This window comes from Anneissia japonica, unplaced genomic scaffold (assembly GCF_011630105.1).
Source record: "Anneissia japonica isolate Jap-2015-1 unplaced genomic scaffold, ASM1163010v1 scaffold1272_len640109_cov177, whole genome shotgun sequence".
Taxonomy (NCBI): Eukaryota; Metazoa; Echinodermata; class Crinoidea; order Comatulida; family Comatulidae; genus Anneissia; species Anneissia japonica.
The window spans coordinates 400,668-422,202 of NW_022700814.1; the positions used below are offsets into that span (position 1 = coordinate 400,668).

Below are 21,535 nucleotides of genomic sequence, written 5' to 3' on the forward strand. Positions count from 1 at the left end.
GGCTGAAGTGCGAAAATTTGGGTAAATACACATGAATTTGTGGTACAACATTTTCGTTTTAATAGCACAACATTCAGCTGATAAGCGATTTACACTGTAATTCGCACCGAGTTTAGCTCTGAAACCGGTCATTTTTATATTTTTACAGTCATATCTCTGTCAATTCTTGATGGATTTCTATGAAAATTCTTTTCTGATTGGTAATATGTTTGTTATAATTTCATTCTTTACAAAAACAATCGGTCATTTTTCACTTTTTCAAAATGCACTATACATATTTTTGGGGCATTTTTACAGCTTCAGTTGGCTTCAAATTGCCATTACGGTTCTTGAAGCTGTAAAAAAGAATCTGTGAATGACGGTTTAGCTTTTCATATAAAACTCATCCCCATTGTTTTAAAAAAACGTCCGTCAAAATACTAATTCCCATATTGAGGGAGATTCAACACAGCGCACCAAGCCTGATAATGTGGCATAGCTTTTTACCACAGTTAGCGAAGCTAGTCTTGAAGTTGTTTTGAAGTTGTTTTGCATATACTTAGATTTAAGTACTTTTCTGTACGTATTTCATATTCATCTTTTACATTCTTATTAAATAATATATTGTGAACATTTATTGAAAGTCTTTTGTCGATCAATATAAATTTAATACGGGTGTAAAGCTATGTAAAACATTCGGTATGTATGTACAACTGTTCATTGCCGTCGACAGACGTACGCATCATTGCTGAACAGAGGTGGTTAACAATACAATCTGTACCGTTTCTTGATGTTCCACTGTAGCCAGTCTATTTAGGAATATTAATTATTCATATGTTGTTAATTAAATGTAAATTATAATTATCTAGGCCTAGTGTCATTACAGCATCTTTTAAATGCATTCCTATGCTATATACTATCACCTTCTAATGAAATGGAAGAGTCTTCAAACTGATTAATTCTCATTCAAGGACAGCTCACACTGGACTGATTAAATCCTATTCCTATGTTGCAAAATCACACTCTACGAATTCATATATACCTGTAGCTGGCCGGAAATGACACTCTTATAGTAAAATTCATCATCATCACATTACCATTATGGTCAAAATGAAGTGCCAACAGATCTTTTATTAGGGATTTTCGGCAATCATAGAGATCTAATTCATCCCTGTGATGCACCATAGAAAATAAAACTTAATTTTCTTTGATGTACTTACTTTAATTTACCTGCTTCATGTGCCGAAAACAAATCTTATCTTTACACGCTTTTTTTTTTTCATACTTCTCAAATTATAATAAAGGCATGCACAAGTCCTGTATAGGTCTTGCTATAAGTAGATGTATTCTGGCTGTACAGGGCTCCTTCGTTAAAACCTGGGTCATTTATGCAATTCAAATAACATAAAATGAACGTTACTCCGAATAAAGAGAGGGAGGCCATGATTCAACGTTTCAAACTTTATGCAGTTCATTCAGTTCATCAACAATTTTCAGGCATCATTTTGATGTGAAATCACATTGCGGCCGAAAGGTGGGAGGGCCAACCCCCACTTAAAAATATGTGGAGGGGGGAGCGAGACATGTCCCCTATTTCCCCCCCCCCCACCATGATCTGCGCCCATGATAGGGCACTTACAAAGCATTACAGTACATGGTCAGACTCCATCATAGATTTCTGACCACCTTATTAACAAGTGATCAAGCAAATGTAGTCGAGCATATTCCAACTTGCCGTTGAAATCATACGGTGACAGATCTCTTAATATTTTCAAGTAAAGACTAAACACACACCATTTTCGTCTCTCATACATTTTTTTCCCTTTTTTTTTTTGTTTTGTAGGATAGAAAAGTCAGATGCCAGTTTCACTTGTGCATTATGAGCCTGTCAACTACTGCTTTCCAGTAGAATTTAAATTGCAGGAGAACGGTGCGGTCATTCTGGTTCCTCTGCTTGTGTTGTTCTTTTTGGTTTTTTGGTTAGCTTAGGATAGATCTTGGTTTAGTTTTTACCTTTTTCCTTCTGGTTCTCAGCAAATATAGAGATCACAGTATTATGCGCTATATAAATTTCACTACATACAGTACATAGATGTTTAATATTAATGTAAATAGCACAACACCGCCAACCCTGAAATGCTAGTTTTACTGGCAAGTCTAAGTAATTCTGAGGCATGACAAAATTCCTAGCCAGCCAAACAAAAGAAATTTGTATTAAGTTCATAGAGTTACGCACTAAAGTTCTTTTTTTTTGTGTTATCTTTCCGCAATGAGAGTGGCAGTGAATATGGAGCGTGAATCTGGTAAAAAATACTTTATCACAAACTGGAGTATTATTGTGGAATGTCAAGGGAATGAGAAACCGACTCAACTACACATCCCATGATATAAATAAATATGAAGTTTTACTTACAGAGATTATGTCCACAGTTGATTATGCGACTGATAACAGGCAGTGGTTTTGTCAAACAGCCGCTGTACCGGAAGAGGGGATGCCATCTGGAGGTCTCCCTGTTGCCCATAGGCTTATCCAGCAAGCCGTCCAGCCGTCCAACAATTATTTAGGACGGCCACTTTTACCGTGACGGCTTGGATGACTTGGCCTAATCAGCTCGGCCTAGCCTAATTGGGCCTGGTCTACCTTTAGCAAATTCAAAGAGAGCATGGAAGACTTGCACTGTTTGAAAATCCTGGCTACGGTAGTTTCCCATAATTTATACTTTTAAGCGCCCAGAGATTTCTTTTCCTGACAAGCGGATCACCTAACTCATCCTCAGTGACGAGTTCAAATCTAGTTATAAAGTGTATTTTCTAAATTACTGCATGTTTGAATTCAAATTCTACAAAAACAAAGTCAGAATTTATTGCAATGTCAGAATAAATGTGACTATAAACAGCTGTTATTATACAAAATATAATAGATACCATTATAGCACTATGTAAACTGATGTAAAATGTGAAATTAATGATAAGGAATCTGTAGATGAAAACTGCATCATTTAACATATTAAAAAGACAACAATACTGTCATCTTCAGATCATAAATAAGGTAAATCCTTGCTGAGCCACAAGGCTCATAGGGCTGGAGCTTATCTCCAGTTTCAGGTAGTGTGAAGCGGATAAAGGCCAACTCAGACAGCGTCGGCCGACGCAGCCCGACCCGATTTATCGTCGGGGACAGTCTTAAGCCGTCGTCAGAAATATTAAACACGTTTAATATTCTACTACGCGACTGCCGCCCCCGACGCACACCATCGCGTCTGCGTTCAACTCACACAGACCCGACGCGACAACAAATCGCGTCGGGCTGCGTCGGCCGACGCTGTCTGAGTTGGCCTTAAGAGTGTGAAAGACCTCAGGTTACTACAAGCAATTTGCTGGTACTCACAGTTGATAAAGCTGGGAAGACTGAAGCAATGTAGATAAATTGCCTTGTTCAAGAACACAACCGAATATCACAGTGAAGGATTAAAACCACCAACCTCGAGGTTGGGAAACCAAACTAGTTCCACTGTGTCAAAACGCTTCCACCTTCAGATCATAGTTGTATTTTAAATCAGTGATTAGCAGAAAGTTATGAATAATTCTAATCACATACCCGATTTTAATTCATCGCACAATCTACAAAGACTATAAGATGAATATCACAGAATCAACTCGGATTAGGAGAATGAAAAATTAACATGAAGAGTCAGAAAAGGGCAAATCAACTGCCCCACATCTAAAACAGCCTCATGAAATTTTGACAAGGGAAAGCAATATAAGGGCTTTCCTAAGAAGGTACAAATAAAGGTGAAGGTAAAGTGTAGGAGAATAACCCATAATTGCTGCGTCATTACGCTGAATAAAAAACCATAGAATCGGGTAACCCCCTACTCTTTCAAAAGATTCAATGATCTGTTTAAAGTGCACACAAGTCATACGTGTACACTGGACCTCCATTAAAATTCCTTATCCGAAAAGTGTTAATTCCACCACCAAAACCTGGGCAAGGAGCGGCTTCTGAAGAATGCCGATGTAAAAACTGTAGTTAGTGGCGCCCATGCCTTATCGCTCAGCCCACTCAACTTGCCTGGGCAGTGTGCATAAAATATGGAATACACAAAGGAATACAAAAGTGAATAACCATGTCATAAGATATAGTTTTGTTGGCCATATCATAAGAAAGTATAAAATATTAAATTTGACAAAGTGATTGGCTAATCTAATTGTGCAATTGTAAAGTTATTTTGGGCATTAAAGCATCCTCTAATGACGGGCTCATGTGGCAAACATCAGCTAATGTAGAGTTTGTTTCAATTCGATCACATCATTTCATATAAGCCACTTTGTGGTTGGAGCTGCACATGTTCATATCCAAGGTTAATCAAGGTCAGTTTACATAAACCTATTTTGTGTGTATGGTGTTTATGTCAATTGACCTTGATACGAGCATATGCGGTTCTAAGAATTGGCTTATGGAAGTAAAAAGTATTGTAGCACAAATTTCAGTGGGTAAAAATTGCAGAGTTGATTACTTTTGGTGAGTTTCACACACATTTGTGGATTGTGATAGGATGTGATTTGGTGCAATTGGTTATAAATGACTAGTCTGATTAGAGTATTACTTTCCCTTGTGATCACTGTTGATTCTTGAGAACGGAAAAAGACGGACAAACTATAGTCTCAGATCCAGCACTTCTTACTTAATTTATAATCTCGTATAAATATATCACATACTTTTTAATGGAACAATAAAAAGACTGAATGAAAATACTTCATTCTTATGGAATAATAAAATAGGTTTATCTTCATTTTCTAATATTTTATGAATCTCTAATAAGAAAATAACGTCCTATCTTTTAATGCTAAGAAATTTAATAATTTATCACTTCTCAGTATTGCCACATTAATGTTCTAGGCACTTGACTTTAGCTTAACTGAATAATGCAATGAGATACAGTAATGCACTGTTGTTTAAGTGCAATTACTAAGGCTGCGTTTGAGTGATAACGGAAACAAATTACATAGGGTTCTTAAAGGTATTATATCCGTTTGTGCAGAACTGGCTTTCAAAAACCCATTAACCTGGGACATAAAACCTAAGGTCAATATGCAAATTATTAGTTTGTATTCCATGACTCCTATTTTTCTGTTTTCTTCTCCATAAAAAAAAATGCACGTCTCATTTCTTGAACCATCATTAATAATAATTAAAGATTAAAATAACATTGTTTTGCAATAAGTGACACGTTTATTATTGGCCGTTTCAAAATGGTAAATTTGTACCAACTAACGGCAGAAGTCACAGCGTTGCGACATATCCAGGCAAGATTGTTTTTACAAGAACATCCACAAGACAGCTTGAAAGAGTAATCAAAAAGGGATATCATAGAAAGTCGTTAAAATCCTCCCTGCTGTTAACGTATGTGCAAATACGTCAGTTTTGCTCCTCCAAAACACTGCAATTTGCAGCTTTGGATTATCTGCGGATATCAGCAGGCGGTTCGCGTTTAACACTCGTTGGGCGAGAACTGGAAATTGCTGTTTCTGGATTTATCCTGTGTTAGACTCCACAAAAAACCCCCCCGAATGTACCCTAACATAGAGTCTATAGAATAATTTTGTCAATTTAAGTATAATTACATATAAGGAATTAAGCTTCAGTTATATAACAGCACTGGTTTAACACTATCTGTTGTTTTTAATTTGTAGCTTTATGTGATAATTTTGTTTTGTTCTTTTTTAATTATTCCTAGTTGCTTTTTTATTGTAAGTATTTCACCTTTCAGTGCCAGTGCACTTTGTCTTTTATTTTAGGGATCCTTGAATAGATATGGATATAATTATTATTATTATTATTATTATTATTATTAATTTTATTATTATTATTATTATTGTAATTCTAAAAAAGTAAAACTTCCAATTATCTGAAAAATATGTTGCTTTCTTGATCCTCTCAAAATATGGTATTTTCACTTGCCCTTAAATTTCCTAGCATCTAACTGTTGTTTCAAAATTCTTAGACATTAGAGTATACTTAGTGGATATGAATCCAGTGGTGATCATCTTAAATTCCACGGATCTAGGTTCATATCCTACTAATGGAAGGACTTATCCAATGACTAAAGAAACTCAAGTTCGTAAGCTTCTTACTGAGTTTAATTTCTGCGCTGTGCTCAGTTTTTTCATCATTAAGCTCTTTGTAAATCCAGGGTATGGCCAAATAAAATTAATTGTTTGCTTGAGGGGGGTTTTTCCGAGCCTCTAGAAGTACTAAATCTTAAAAAAAATCTCCAGGTGTGGACTCTCCTGCCTGACCAGTACCTAAATGCTTCGGCCGCCCCAGGTTTTTACAAAAGTAGTAAAATGAATCTTTGTAATGTATTCTGCATTTTTATGCACATCTTCTTAGGCTTTGACAACAATCTTTCAGATCATTATTGTTTTTTTCTTTTAATTTAAAATTTTTTAATGAGATGGGGACGTCAAAATAGCTATTAATTTATTTGGCCTAGTATTAATATTTTATCATTTCTTCTTTTCCTAAATGAAAGGTGTTCCCCAAGCCTTTCATGGTTAGTATTAGATAAACAAAATGTAATAAGATATGCCCATCGTGCAATTGATGAGTCAGTACGCCTTTGGCAATGAATGATCTTTGAATAAATTTGAATTTCATATTTGGTGGGATTATCCGACATTATCATAATTATAATTTAATTATTATTTCAGCTACACAATTAATCGTACATTGCTTTGTGCATATTTCGTCTGCTTGGAATTTCTTTAAGGTGAGATTTCCTATAGCTTGTTAACTTTATATTTTAAAGATTGTCAGGAGAGTGAACATTTTTTTTGCTCATTTAGGCAGAGGAGAAAATAAGTCAGTGATAGAAATTTGATTGATTTTAAATTTGTTAAAATTCTATTTTAGTAGGGTAGCCTTTCAGAGAGCTCACTCAAAGTTTTAGTTAGTCAACCTGAAGGGCCCAATTCTTGTCCAGTGGGATTGGTGGTAGTTTTCCTCCCGACACCCACTGGCATTATTAATGTTTTATATAAAACTTCTTGGAAAATATCAGTCCTACAAATTCTACATGTGGGGTCTGTCTCATGCTCTCATGCCTAAGGATCAAATTTCGTGCAATAATGTATGCCTAATACCTATATAAAATATCCTATTTGTGACCTTTGTAGCCACCTTCTTACTAAATGAATGCCTTTTCGCGCATTTAGAAATCAACTTTCCTGTCCCACGCCTGCAAATTTGTCAAACCTGGAATCTCTGAAATATTCATCATATGGATTGTAAACGTCAAATCAGGCTTCACAGTGGGCCTAGTGATAACCAAGGCTACTTAGGTGACAATACTACTTAGTCCATTAACGTATGCTACTTAAAGATATATACACAGTTTTTTTATACAAGTGCAGTGAGCTATAAATCAGTCAAAAGATTCTTTTAAAATTTGGTATGAATAAAGTATGTATACAATTAAATCGGCAGCACTAACAGATAAGTGATGTTCTTAATAATAATAATAATAATAAAATACAAAAAACAATAATATAATGCAAAAAATAGCCTCAAAGCGCTGAAAGAAATGATGTAAAGAAAACAACACAAAAAAATAATTAATTTGTTTACATTAATGTCAATTCTTTCATTCTTAGAGTACTGTACCATCTCTCACTCAGTACTTTAAAATTATATGGATTTGTTTCGCACTGGTGAATTGTCGCAACTGCCTCAAACTGATGAGTAGGGAAGGAATACTCAGCTTAAGTGAATTCCTTCTTCTAGGGAAAATATGCTATCTGGCTCGCCTACCCATGGAGGAAATATATTAAGATATATTTCCTCCATGCCCTATCTGAGGGTATTGTACCATCCAGGCATACGTTATTACAATGGGCCAGTGACCTGTCCAGTATAAAAGAATCTCACAACAAAACCTGATCAGGGGCAGACAATGCTGACTGGTAGTATACAATTTTTACATGTGACATGTAAAAAATGTCCCTGGCCTTGGTGTACATACACTTGCATGGCTGTCCCTTTAAATTTAATCATTTGATGATACAGAACAACCTTTACCACACTACACTCAATCCAGTTGATAATTAATACTCGCGTTAATGGATAAGTAACTTGTTTGATGCCGGTACAGCTGAATTATTAATCAGTTCGTAATACCGCATTAGTTTGTACTACTCCCCAACACCAACGATGTTTGACATATTAGCTAGGGGATTGTTCCAGTTGGAAAGGTAGGAGGCTATGGTCATTAATTACATTAAACAATACAAATTACTGTTTACTTATATGGATTTCCTCTAAAGAATTTAATTCAATTTGCAATAATTCAAATACTCATTTTCTATAAATTAAGTACTGTAAATTGACATACATCACAAAAACTTCTAGGCATATTTGGCCAATAAAAATAATCACATAACGTAAATCTGTATCAGCGGTAAGATGCTGAGAAACACGGTAAATGGTGAGGACATCGCTTAGATCCTGTTACACCAGTATGGAGAGTGTAGAGTGAATTCCATGGAGTAATTAAGGACCAATGGGAGAACTATTACGGTAACACATGGATCAGAAAAACAGAAATGGAAAGTGGAAAAACATTTAAAAGTGTGTCTAGATGCATTTTTGTATGTGAGCTATGTTGAAAGACATCTAGGAAAATGGGAATTTTGATGATCATTTAAAAATGAAGGCCAATAAATAAATCTTGGTACCTTCATAATGGCACTTTAGGCTAATAATGTATCATGCAATGTGATTATGTGAACTATGAAACACACTAAAATACTGAGTAGGACTTATGTTTAATAAACAAGGGTGTAGCTGCTGAGTAAAATACGGAAGAGTTGTGGAGATACCCATGTTAAGATGGTGTAGATGTAGAGATGTAACTATGGAGAGGGGACATAGATGCATGCCCCAGGTTCTCCCCACTGAAAACCTGCAGAGCAAAGCATGAAAGTCATGGAGTTATAAATTACTATCACTTCTTTTCCCATCTCCACATAGAGATGGAAAGAATCTTAATTGTTCAATGTTTATTAAAGAATTTTATAGCTGGAAAGGGAGACGCCTGATAATGATATTATATTAACTAGAAAGAAATTTGAGAGACGGAAGAGAATTTTTGTGGATAAAACAATGCAGGGCTTTAAAAAAGCACCTGAAACCATTATTGCAATATGAAATACAATGAATAACACCATTTTGAATTTTCCAGTGAACGAATCTTACACGGCCTCTTGGAAGACCAACCTTTGTAAAAAGATTGAAATGAGTATCCGTGGATAAATAAAGTTATTATTATATATCACCTGATGAATATACTTGTTATACATTAACAATAATAATGGCCAATATGCATACTGTAGATCAACAACTGATGATACGGAGATAGATCCTTAGATACTCATTATAAAAATGCAATTAGGTTGCATATTACATACATTATTTGTTTTCTTTAAGGTATGTCTATTCAACCATGCTTTATAATACTTCATATAATATTAATAAATGATGGTCAAGGCACTATGTATTTCTTATTTTTAAATATAATTTCATTTTGATCCAATAGCAAGACTATCATTATCGCCATTACAATAAATTAAATTTTCTTTTATTAGATAAAAAAGAAAATCTTATAATTATATTCTAAATTCTAAAAATACAAAAATGCTTAATTTTTATATAATTTAATTACAATATATTTTAGCTTTTTATCAAAATTTTAGAATAAATAAATGCTTTTCTTATGCAAACAATATACATAAATTCGCAAAAATGAAATTGTTTTGTTAATAAGTAAACTATTCAAAAGGAAAATCATCTAAATATGATTGGTAATCTTTACATGTAGGTTGATAAACCGTAATCTAATCTTCCAAATAGTATTCCTACATTTAATTGTAAAAACCATAACAGATACACTAATAATAATTATTTTGAAGAAACAAACTTACAATGAAAAGTACTTAAGGATATCAAAAAAAAAAAAAAAAAATATATCTACCTGTATAGGCAAGGAGAATCTCCTTCGCATGGTAATCTTCGATGAATAACTGCTGGTAATTACTCTCGTTGCATAGACACAAGGGCCTCAGAATCGACTCTCAAACACCACTCATTCAACCAAGATTATCAAGAAATTTATTCATGAAAAATCATTGTTAACTAAGAAAACACTGATGGAAGGTGATGCAGAGTGTAGTAGCGACTAGTAGTGTCACGGTTCATCTAGCACAGTACAGTAGTGTGCCAGGAGATTCCCATGATAGTTGATATATGGGTAAATTAACAAGCAGTTAGTTTCGCCAATATTTTCTTATGAGTTTCTATTGGCGTAAGTGAGAAGAGGGTGTTGATAGGTATGATGTCGACATTTACCTAACCAATTACAATCATCGTATCACTATTAATCTTAAATGCAACCTTAAGTCACGACAGTAAATTTAACAGTAATTATTCTATTATTGATTCAACATTTGTATTATTGGGTTTTTTTACACTACTGTTGTAAATTCACCAAGTGCTTCGAAAGGTTAACAGAACTATAAAAAAATACTAAATTATATTCAAATGAATATTTAATAACAATAAAAATTATTCATTTGAAAATTTAATTTCATGAGTAAATGCATATTGTTGTGTTGTGAAAAATGTAAGTTTAAAATTCTATTACTACTGTATTATCATTACAGTACAGATAATAGTGATGGCATATTACTCATCTTCAGCTAATTGCTTTTTCATGTTTGTGTTTTATTTTTCATTAACCAGTGATGTATATTAGTTGCAAATGATTAAGTTGATAGATTTTCGCTACCTTAGTAGTTTGTTCCTGTTCAAGATTTATATGGTGTTGTGATGTCAATGATGTAGTAGGCTTACTGTACAAAAACCAAAGGATCCACTGATTATAGGTAAATAAAATATGAGTATGGTGACTCCGAAAAATGACAGACATGAGGTCGTAGTTGATTCTACATTTCTTTCTTTATTAGAAAATTGTCAAGAATGAATAGTCTATAGTCCAAAAGGGTGACAAACTTAACCGAAATCAATATAAATCAAGATAAATTTTGACCAATTAGAAAAAGGTGGGCAGATCATTTGGAGACAAGATGATATTCTGATAAACAAATGATTATTTTGGAACAAAGGCAAGTTGACACTTTACGCTTAGGTGAATAATGCAAGTTCTTTAAAGGCTCTGAGACCATAGTTTCAACTAGGCTTGTATCTTATTGCTAAGGCTTCAGCAAATAAAATTTCTGTCCAATGTACAAAACTATGAATAGTATTAATATTATCAAATTTTAAGGACTCTATTTTAAGAGATTGTTTGGAAATATCGTCAGCAGTCATAAATTGTAGACCAATCATATGGTTAAAACCTTCACAACTCTCAATGTCTTCATGTACACTACTGTTTGCATTACGAAAATTCTCAACAGCTCGAACCTTTAAACATCTATCTGTTTTGCCTATATAACTCTCAAGGCATCCAGGACATTTGAATTTATATATTAAAGAGCTGCAATACTCTTTCGGTGTCAGATCCTTATTAAAAGTAAAATATGAATTTGTTTGGTTTGCCAAAGCGTAACAAATTTAACATCAAGTGTCTACTTATCTTTTTAATACATTTATGGATTAAATAAAGCTACCTTTTTTACCAATGAAAAGGTAAGCGCACCAAAATTTTCGGCCTATTAACAACATTAACAAAGATATCAGTTACATTATTCTGAATATTTAGATTAGAAAGAATACGATGGAAAATATACTTCGGGAAACCATTCCATGACACCAGTTTTCTAATCATGTCGACCTCCTTATCTAATGATGAACCAGGGGAACATATTCTATGTGCCCTGTAAAAAAGGCTACGTGTCCAAGACACCTTATGCGCCCATGGAACAATACTCTCAAAATAAGCATACTGTCCTGTATGGGTATCCTTCCAATAAATACCCATATTACCTTGCATGTCAAAAGAAATATCAAGAAAATGAATATTTGTAGAATGCTCAAAAGACTCAAATGTGAAAACTTTATATTACGATGAAATAAATTAAATAAATCATGTATATAATTAAATTCAAAAGGCTTAGCAAGCAACAGAGTATCGTCAACAAAACGGGCATAGAATTGAACAATGCCGTCATTAACCAAACTAGGAATTAATGATTGCTCAAGCTCAGTCATTATAATACTGGCCAGAACTGGGCCCAATGGAGAATCCATTGATACCCCATCAGTTTGCTTATAAAGCTGATTATTGCAGGAAAATATAGATTTAGTACACGTATCTTTGAGAAGCTTACGTAAGGTATTCTTCTTTAGATCAGTCACACGATTGCGATTTATAGGAAGATCTACGCTGTAATGCAATACCATAACCCTACATTGTTGGTATTATTAGCTCTATACAGAACTGTATTTTGTTTATCCATATTGAAAATTAATTTATGTCCCCAGAAATGTTTCAAAACCTTGAAATCCAAAATAGTAAATTATTATGATTAAATGAATTGAGTGATTTAATGCATGGAATGAATGACTTAAATGAATTGAATGAATAATTTAATAAATTGAATGAAGGATATTATGAATCCAATTAATGATTTAATGAATGGAATTAAAAATTTAATGAATGGAATGACTAATTTAATGAATGATTTAAGGAATAGAATGACTTGATAGTGAAATGAGAGGACTGAAAAGAATGAAACAAATAAAAGGGATGAAATGAAATTAATACATGGATGAATGAATGAATGAAACAAATCAATGAATGGATGATGCATCAATGAATGAAAACATTAACCTGTATTGTGTTCTGCTAGTTGTCAGAATTACCTGATTTTCTATCAATTAAGCAATCAAATCAACTTTATTTTAATTTGAAATTCATCTTCATGGTGACCAGCAATGTATAAAAATAACAAAATCCTAAGTAAACGGATACAAAAGAGGAGTGAAATATTAATAGGAGTACAAAACAATTTATATTAATACTACGATTAAAACAACAAAACAAAAGCAAATTTATTGGTGCTCGAGAAGCTTGTTATTGTCAGGATCATCTTTATCTTTTTTTGGTGATCCGCTTCCACTGAATATGATTCAGAAATGACGAATGGTTAATATGATATGGGTCATCAAAGTTTTGAGGAAAGAAAGATGAGTGGGATAAAAAAAACCATTTATTTTGACCATGATGACATCATCAAAAATGTAAAAAGTCACAGTCACATATGAAAGAGAGTTGTCTGAGCTGTAACATACTCAAAGTTGGGAGACGATCGATCCAGGACAAGCCAGGTACTCTTAAAAGCGTATTTTCAAAAATGATGTCATAGATAAAATTCAGTTTTTTTTTATTCAGATGGCAAAATGATGACGTCACTGTGACCGATCAGCCATTATGGTCTATAAAATCATATGTACAACTCATGTGCTTTCAGAATATGTAATAAAAATTGGGGGTCACCTTTCATCCTAAGGAGCTATAACTGATAGGAAAATAGGCCTGATTTTCAGCATGTTTTCACTGTATATCGGCACAAACGTGCGCAAAGATCCCTATGTTTGATGGGCACGTACGGCATTGCTATTGGCCAAAAGATGACTGAAAAGAATGGAAATTAATTAAACCCAAAATAAGTAAAAAAAAAAACGTAATTTCTAGCTTCCATACATGCCGCGCATGTAAAAATGTCAAAAAATTTTGAAATGCTCAAAATGGCCTGAAACGTGCTCTAATTTAGTCAAAAAGTGATTTTGAGCATTTTGAAATTTTGATGCACGCATTATGACGTGCACACAAAAGATTTGGGTACGTGATATTTATGCTTGACCTGAAGTTTATGCCCACTGAATATGATTGAGGATTGACAATTGGTTAGAATATGATCGATAATGTAAAAACGAAAAAATTGCGCATAGATGATGTCACGCATGACTGAGCATGTTCAAATCTTACTGTGACTATTCCAGGCCAAGCCAAATGTTCGTTGAAGTGGATATGTGCGTAGCTCACAGCAATTTTGAGATATTGTGCGAACAGAAAATGGGAGAAAGAAAAAGAATAAAAAAATGATGAAGATCTCTGACAATAACAAAAGGTGATCCGCTTGTGAAGCGGATCACCAAAAAAAAAGATGATGATCCTGACAATAAGAAGGTGATCCGCACTAGATGCGGATCACCAAAATTCATCATAGATCCAATAGCTTTTTAAGTATTATTTGTCTAACATGTGCCACTTATAAAAAATAAACATCTATCCTATGTCTAAAAATGACTAAAGTGTGGCGTAAATGAAATGTGTTTAAAACAGACAATTCTGTGAAGAATGTTCCAAAGGTGTGACACAGAACATAGGTAAGCAAAACTATAATCATAATGGCCACAGATGCGAGAAAGGCCTATAACAAAGTGCATTGACCTTATAATATTATGTTAAGGATGTCTTGGTTGAATTCTAATTTATGCTACACATGATATCCTGTACATAACATAATTAAATTAATTAATCAATATGAATTTGGAACATTTAATATGGGTATCTATGTCAATGTTCAGATCTGATCTGATAGTACAGTAACCTTTGGTGTACGATAGACATTTTCAGAGGGCAGGCTACTACTCAGCTCATTTTGTTGTCATGTCATCACTAGTATAGAGGGCAGCAGACAAGTATACACTACTGTAATATAAAGGTCTGTACAGGCTATCAAACTTTCTTTGATTAAAAACTGTTGTATGCCCATATGGGCCTATATATAGTCATGATATAGTCATCATGACCATATTTTTGCATATCACATATTCAAATGAAATTTGATAATCCGGACAGGGCTTGCTGTCAACACAAAAGCAATTATTGGCAGAATTATTAATATGCATTATAGAAAATAAGGACAAAAATTATGCAAATTTGATCTTGTATCCCTCCAAAGATTTCAATTTTTCATAATTTATCAACTGTTCATATTATAAATAATATTTTAACAAATATGCTTCAAGCCTGAGGGAATTGCCAATGATGCAGACATGATGAATGATTACATAAAAATTGATTTTATGACAATCAATAGTGTTTAATACTGACACAAAGACACACTAGCAAGGCTAGCCTTCAACTGACCGATGGATACTCAAAGATCTTGAAAATTTAATTCAGCCATAACTGAATTAGACATTTTACAGTTTTAGGAAAGTCATCCTGAATTACTGTATAAAAATTAAATCCAAACAATTGTTTTCAGAAATTTACAGATAAATTAGTTACCATATTTAATTGAATAAACACACCAGATTGTATTACTGTCAAAATGTGTTATTGCATACTTGATCATAAAGACTTGGGCCTATGGTCCCAACCAGGTTAGAACAATTTAGTTCTACTGGAGTAGAACATAATAGAATGTGTTGAGAATGATGTTGCTTCCATTTAAGTTTTGTTTATAGTCATTTAGGCAATTTTTATTCACAGAAAAAATAAATGCCCTGGAGCATTTATTTGAGGGAGGATATGAGGCTCTGGAGGGGATGTCTATTTGGGGGGGGGGGGGGAATTTTTTTAGGGGTGTTTAATCAAATAAATATGATTCACTGTGACCATTGGTTGAGGTTCATTTGAAACATGAATAATGCATTGTTGATAAGCCGACCCTTGACTATGAAAACCCAGATGGGCATGCAGGTTTAAGAAATGGATCAAGGAAATGAAAATTGAAGGATTTGTTAAAAAGTTTAGTGAATTACTAACTGGTTTCAGTTATGTAGGGCCCACTCGCCAGCCTTTAAAATTGCTATGCCCAGACCAAAGCACTGGCCAGGCTGTCACGTTTTCTGGGCCACATATCGAAGCAACCGCCAGAATTTGTCATGTCCTCGCTCACAAACATGTTCTAATACTAGTCAAAACACCTACAAAGACTAGCTAGAATTCACCAAATAATTTTACAGGCTTTACAGGAATGGCAATAGCTACTGTATGGAGTCGAGTAAATGTGGTAGCCTAACTAATGTACTAAAGAATGGCATAGTAGAGCAGGCTATGGTTAATGGATAATGACCACCTGATAATTATAATTATTACATTACAGTATTGATGGTCTAAAAACAAGTCATGGATGAAATTGTGTTAACACCTCATGCTTATAAAGTTCATGAGATGATGCTTTACAGTACATTTTGGCATTCAAATTTTGACAAAAGCATATATAAGGTAAATATTCATACAATAACTGAAGCTAATAATATAAGAGATCTGATGAATAAACAAGCTTACCAGAAAATCCATATTAGAGTTTATGATGTTCCCGGGTTACCCAGGTAACAAGAAGGTGGTGTATCCAATACCGGAGAGATGCCAACCCAAAGAGCAAGACTTCAGTTTGTTGTGAACAGAGTAGGTCTAATAAAGTTGGATATTCACAGCAAATGCAGAATGCTTTGTTATTGTACAGTAATGTATTAAGTAAATATTGAATTAACATATACATTATAGTACCTATAAATCAATCCCTGACTGAGTATAGTAATACTGAAAAGCTGTTTTGGAATGCACAACATAAACAAATTCAAAATATGAGGCCACACATTCTGCATAGAGGCAATGTTCTGTGGCAACATTGACTAAGCCTGCGTTCATACACAACTCGCCTTCACATTTAACGGTATGAACCCTGCGAGTCGCCTGCGGCCCTACAACCAACCCTCATTCATGCTTTGTAAATTCAGTGGGTAGTTAGAAGGTCACTCACTAATGATGTTTTATGTCCAACACTGGTTGTGTGGGCCTGGATGCTGGCCTATCGCCAAAAATCTCATCCATTTCTGCAAAATACAACCAGTCTGTGGGCCCGTTCCCTGACTTGTTGTTTTCATCCTTAGCCTGGTTGTATTGTTTTTTTAAGTTTTTGCACTTATTGATTATTTGGGCTCTATTAAAGCCAAATCCCAGCTCTTCCATCTTCGTAATTATCAGCCTGTAGGTTTGTGCGTTCCTCCTTGTCCCATCAAAACCTTCTTGTTTCTGGGTACACCCCCACACACTTATCAGGGCGAAAGTTGCCTCTTCTGTCCGGCATTTTTTCGATTCATTTTCGGGGAAATTAATAGCGAAGTCCCAAGTAAAGTTAAGTAAAAATATAATTTTGCGGCATAGGAGCAATGCATGTTGACTCTTTGGAGAATTGAGAGAAAAGGGATAGGAATAATGCTTGGGAGGACCCTTATCGCACTCGCAGCATGAGGTAGGCCTATTTTGGACATCCCTCGTTAGTAGGCCTAGGCCTGTAAAAGTCATTAATGTCATCACCGAGGTCACGAGGATTCGCCTCGAGAAACTTTTAACCGGCAAGTTTGGTGGGTTGGCTAACTTGCTTTTTGGCCAGATGTTTTTTCAATTACCCCCGTTCATACTACCTTCGAATTATATTCCCGCTAACATTCAACGGGTAATAACATAAGCATGAACGGGCCCTATTTGGAACAGGATTTTTCAAGCCCATGTACCAAGTTGTACACGACCAACGATAAATAATCAATACTCTGACATACTGCAACAAACTTTGGATTTATCCCCCTTCAGGAGTAAACGTAACTATGAAGACTAAACATTATGTGTACAAAGCCTTCACAGTTCTATACCCAACTGGTCAGGTGAAATCTAATTAAACCGCAGTTGCACTGGATTTAAAAAGGGGAAGATTTTGCTGAGACGCCAGTTAACACTCCGACGGTGAAATCGTAAGGCTGTCCGCACTTGGATTTTTGCCTGTCATCGAGGGTAAAACCTAGGCCTACTACTACTACTACTGCGAGTACGAATTTGATTGTTCGGCCTAGGAAGGCTAAACAAACCATTCACAATTTCAATCAAATCAGTCATGCTCCAATAATAATAATTCAGGCAAGTGAAAGCAGAAACGATGATATAAATTTAGTTACAATACCAACAAGCAGAATCAAAACAATATTCGTGTCGCGCGAAATTGTGAGTTGAAATTGTGCGCAACAGAGCGATAAATGTCATCAACTTCAGTGACCCCGGAAGATTAACCGAGTCGCGCTGTTCGCATTGGACTATCTAGCCCAGTCAGATACACTCCAGTAGTTTTCCTGAGCACCATCGACTCGGGTAAGTTTCCTGACCGGAAAACTTCCTAGGTTGTTCGCACAGGACTATTTATGACTAAACTAACCGTCATGTCGGTTAGTTTTAGCAAACTAAGTCCCGTGCGATTGTGGTTTTAGGGCCTGTTTCTACTGGAAGGAAATAATCGATTAAAAATCGCTTTTTTGAAAAATCGCTTTTATTCTCACAATAGATGCGGGACCAGTTTAAAAGCGATTAAAAAAAAATTTTTAGCTACAACACAAAAAAAGCAATTATCAGGTGAAATGTGACCTCCAGGTCAATCACTGCAAAGACTAGATCATATTAGGTGCGAACTTTCAAAACATAATTTCCGTCACAAAAACCGATTTTCGAAAAATCAAAAATTGCAGTTGCAACGCGAGCAGGCTGTCTGGTACGCATTAAAAAAGCGGTTTAAAAAAATCTATTATTTTGTGTTTATCAGTAGAAACACACCCTTAGTGTTTGACATGTTAATGTTCAAAGACCCATTAAACAACTGAAGGCTGCTGTACAGTGGAACAGGTACTACCTTCAGTGACCTTGCATGTTGGTAATACTGTAGTACTGTATCAAGAACTTTATCACTTAACCCTCTAGATACCGTCTTCGACTGTAGTCGAAATTGACCTCAAACCGAGAATTCCCATTTTCGACTGCAGTCGAAATTTAGTGACTAAAAAATAGGTGGTTTTCAAATCGCTCCTGTTTTTATTTTAGCTCCAATACGTCAGAAATTTTGAACATGCATGCGTGGAGCTTTTTTCTTTCGAAATCTCTGAAGAACTCACATGCGCTTATATAAAAATTTTTAGAAATATCAATTTGAAATAGTTATTAATTTCAACAATTTTTCGAAATGGCCGCACAAGATGTGTACACAGCTGAGGAAGCGATTGACCTGATTTTTTATTCAGACAGCGATGAAGGCGAGTTTTTAGATGTGCGAGACTTAGACGTGCCTGTTAGCGATGATGACGGTGGGGCTTCAAGCAGTTCTGACGGCGGAGATGTCCTTGATGAAGAGGAGCCTAGGCCTGGAAATGTAAGGGTGGTCGACGGTTTTGAATGGAAATGGAAAGATCGTGCTTATAGTTATGGATGGTTGGGTAAATAAATTATATAACTGTGTGGAGTAGGAATGTTTTATATTTGTTTTTATTTTTTTTTTGGCTATAATTTTTTTTTTTTTCGGTTTTTGCTGACGATTTTTATGTAGCATTTTTCTGTCATTTATATTATATTATATATATTATATTATATTCTATTATGAAAAAAAAATCCTAAAAATATAAATTATACATCAAATGAAAGCTTATTCTATAAGCTTTCTTTGTTTTTGAAACATTTTTCTGTATAATTTAGAGAAAGTTCAAAAAAATCCACCAGAACGACGTATACTCAAAAAATGCAAAAAACCTTTTACACTGCAAAAGAATCCGGTATTCAAGTGTTTGCACTACAAAAGAATCCGGTATCCAGAGGGTTAACTGTCATTGATTGTTTACACAGTGTACAGTAATTAAGAAGGTCACACACTGTGTAGGAGATGTACACCTCATGAATCATCATAAAGTTAATTTCCATATTGCACAAGAGACCAAAGATAAAAAAACAATCTATTCTGAAACATAGTGTCACTATTGGAGACCAGATTTTGGTCTTCCCGACAGAATTGAACCAGGGCCCAGGGTTATGGATCTCTGCAGTTCAGTGCACACATAGTAGCTACCAACAATTGGTCTGACTGAGCTAAGCTGTACTCAACTAAGCTACCCCATACCTGAGGTAGTAAGAGGAGACTATCATTTCTTCAGATATGATTTTGGCACACTGGCTTCTCCTTTAATCTAAAGGTTATAGGTTCATGCAAAAAGCTGTTCACATTACTTGCACAGCCTCCTTGAGGAAGGCACTTTGCCAACAGTGTCTTCGCCAAGGAAATGACTTGGCAAAGAAAATGAATTTGGCAGTGTTGAAAAAGTTGCACAACATGTTGCACCTTATACATGACTCAACTTTCATCATTATTTAGGACACTGACTACATTATTAGGGGTGATGTAGTAAACTATATTAGAGACTGTAGAGAAAGGTCACAAGTTATCAGATTAGCTGGAATGGTTCACCCTTGTTGAATACATTGGCACCTCCAGCACTATACCCTGCACATACAGGTCTCTATAATTATAAGTAGTAATTAATATAGTTGCATATCATACGCTAATGGTAATTATTTTATGAAGGTTAATGCATGTAAAAACTGTCAACACGATTTCCTATTATTTTTAGCCCCAATTCCTAATACAGTAATCGAAAATGAATACTCTTCATATATGATGAAAATCAGAATTTAGTGCAGTAAGCTAGGTTGGCATTATTTTTTCTCTGTAGGTCATATTATTAGGCCTGGGTATAGAGGACACCCATGCCGTTTTCGGATACGGTTGCCACATTTTGGGAGGCCTACATTAGTGTTGTTCTGCTATGATCAGACTATCATCCCGACGACGATGCAAATACATACGTCACCACCGGACATGCTTGAGTGAATTGAAAATAAACACTGTAGATAGGCCTATGTAACTGTTGTATGATGGCTGCTGCCAGGATAGACGATCTGCTCGTAGCAGGCGATGATGATGATTTATTATTACTGTTTGACGCCAGGCAGCATAGTGTAACTTTACCATACTGGAAGTACGGTAAATTTAATTTAGAAAATTATGAAGCTGACGAAAGCAAAACATACTTGAGGTAGGTAGGCAAAGAAATTATTCTAAGCCTAGGCCTTAGGCCTGGCTGAACATTAAAACCGGCCTAGGCCCTAGCTAGGCTAGGAAGACTTAAAGATAGCCGTAGCAAGGCCTAGATAGTACAATAGTACTGCCTATATAATCAGGTCTAGCCTATAGCTAGGCCTAGAGTAGCTACATGTAGTACAACCACTAACTATATAGGCCTATGCATAGTACTGTATGGGCTAGCAGTAGCCCTAATTCTAGTAGCCTAGGCCTAGATTGAAAACAGTATTAATCTTACTTCTTTCAAATTCAATGTCAGACTCATCCATGAATTTTTCAATGTAAAAATAAATCCAAAGCTTCCTTTCATAAATAAAACTGTAAAGTTTTGTACTACTGTAGCATACAATAACATGTTGTATCAACCATGTCTCTGCACAGAATGAAATTGAACTGTTGCACGCTGAGTATCATTTATCATTTGCGCTTTAACAAATTATAACATTGTTACAATTTATTGTTGTGTTCCTCCCCTGTAGTAAACAACTTATTATTCAGGGATCAACTAATAAACTTTAACTTTTTTATATGGCAAAAAAACAAACTGTACTGTAAAATAGTAACTACTTTATAT

General features: G+C 34.9%; 2 protein-coding genes across 2 annotated transcripts in view; both read right to left on the reverse strand.

Moving 5' to 3' along the window:
- LOC117103432 (multiple C2 and transmembrane domain-containing protein 1-like) overlaps positions 1-10,215 on the reverse strand; it is an 85,936-nt gene extending 75,721 nt beyond the window's left edge. Inside the window, exon 1 of the mRNA XM_033243976.1 lies at positions 10,011-10,215. Within this exon, the coding sequence (XP_033099867.1) occupies positions 10,011-10,040 (30 nt within the window). The 5' untranslated portion in view covers positions 10,041-10,215. The remainder of the gene's footprint in view (positions 1-10,010) is intronic.
- Positions 10,216-15,599: 5,384 nt separating this feature from the next.
- LOC117103435 overlaps positions 15,600-21,535 on the reverse strand; it is a 13,312-nt gene continuing 7,376 nt past the window's right edge. Inside the window, exon 3 of the mRNA XM_033243990.1 lies at positions 15,600-16,430. Coding sequence (XP_033099881.1) covers positions 16,341-16,430 — 90 coding nt within the window. The 3' untranslated portion in view covers positions 15,600-16,340. The remainder of the gene's footprint in view (positions 16,431-21,535) is intronic.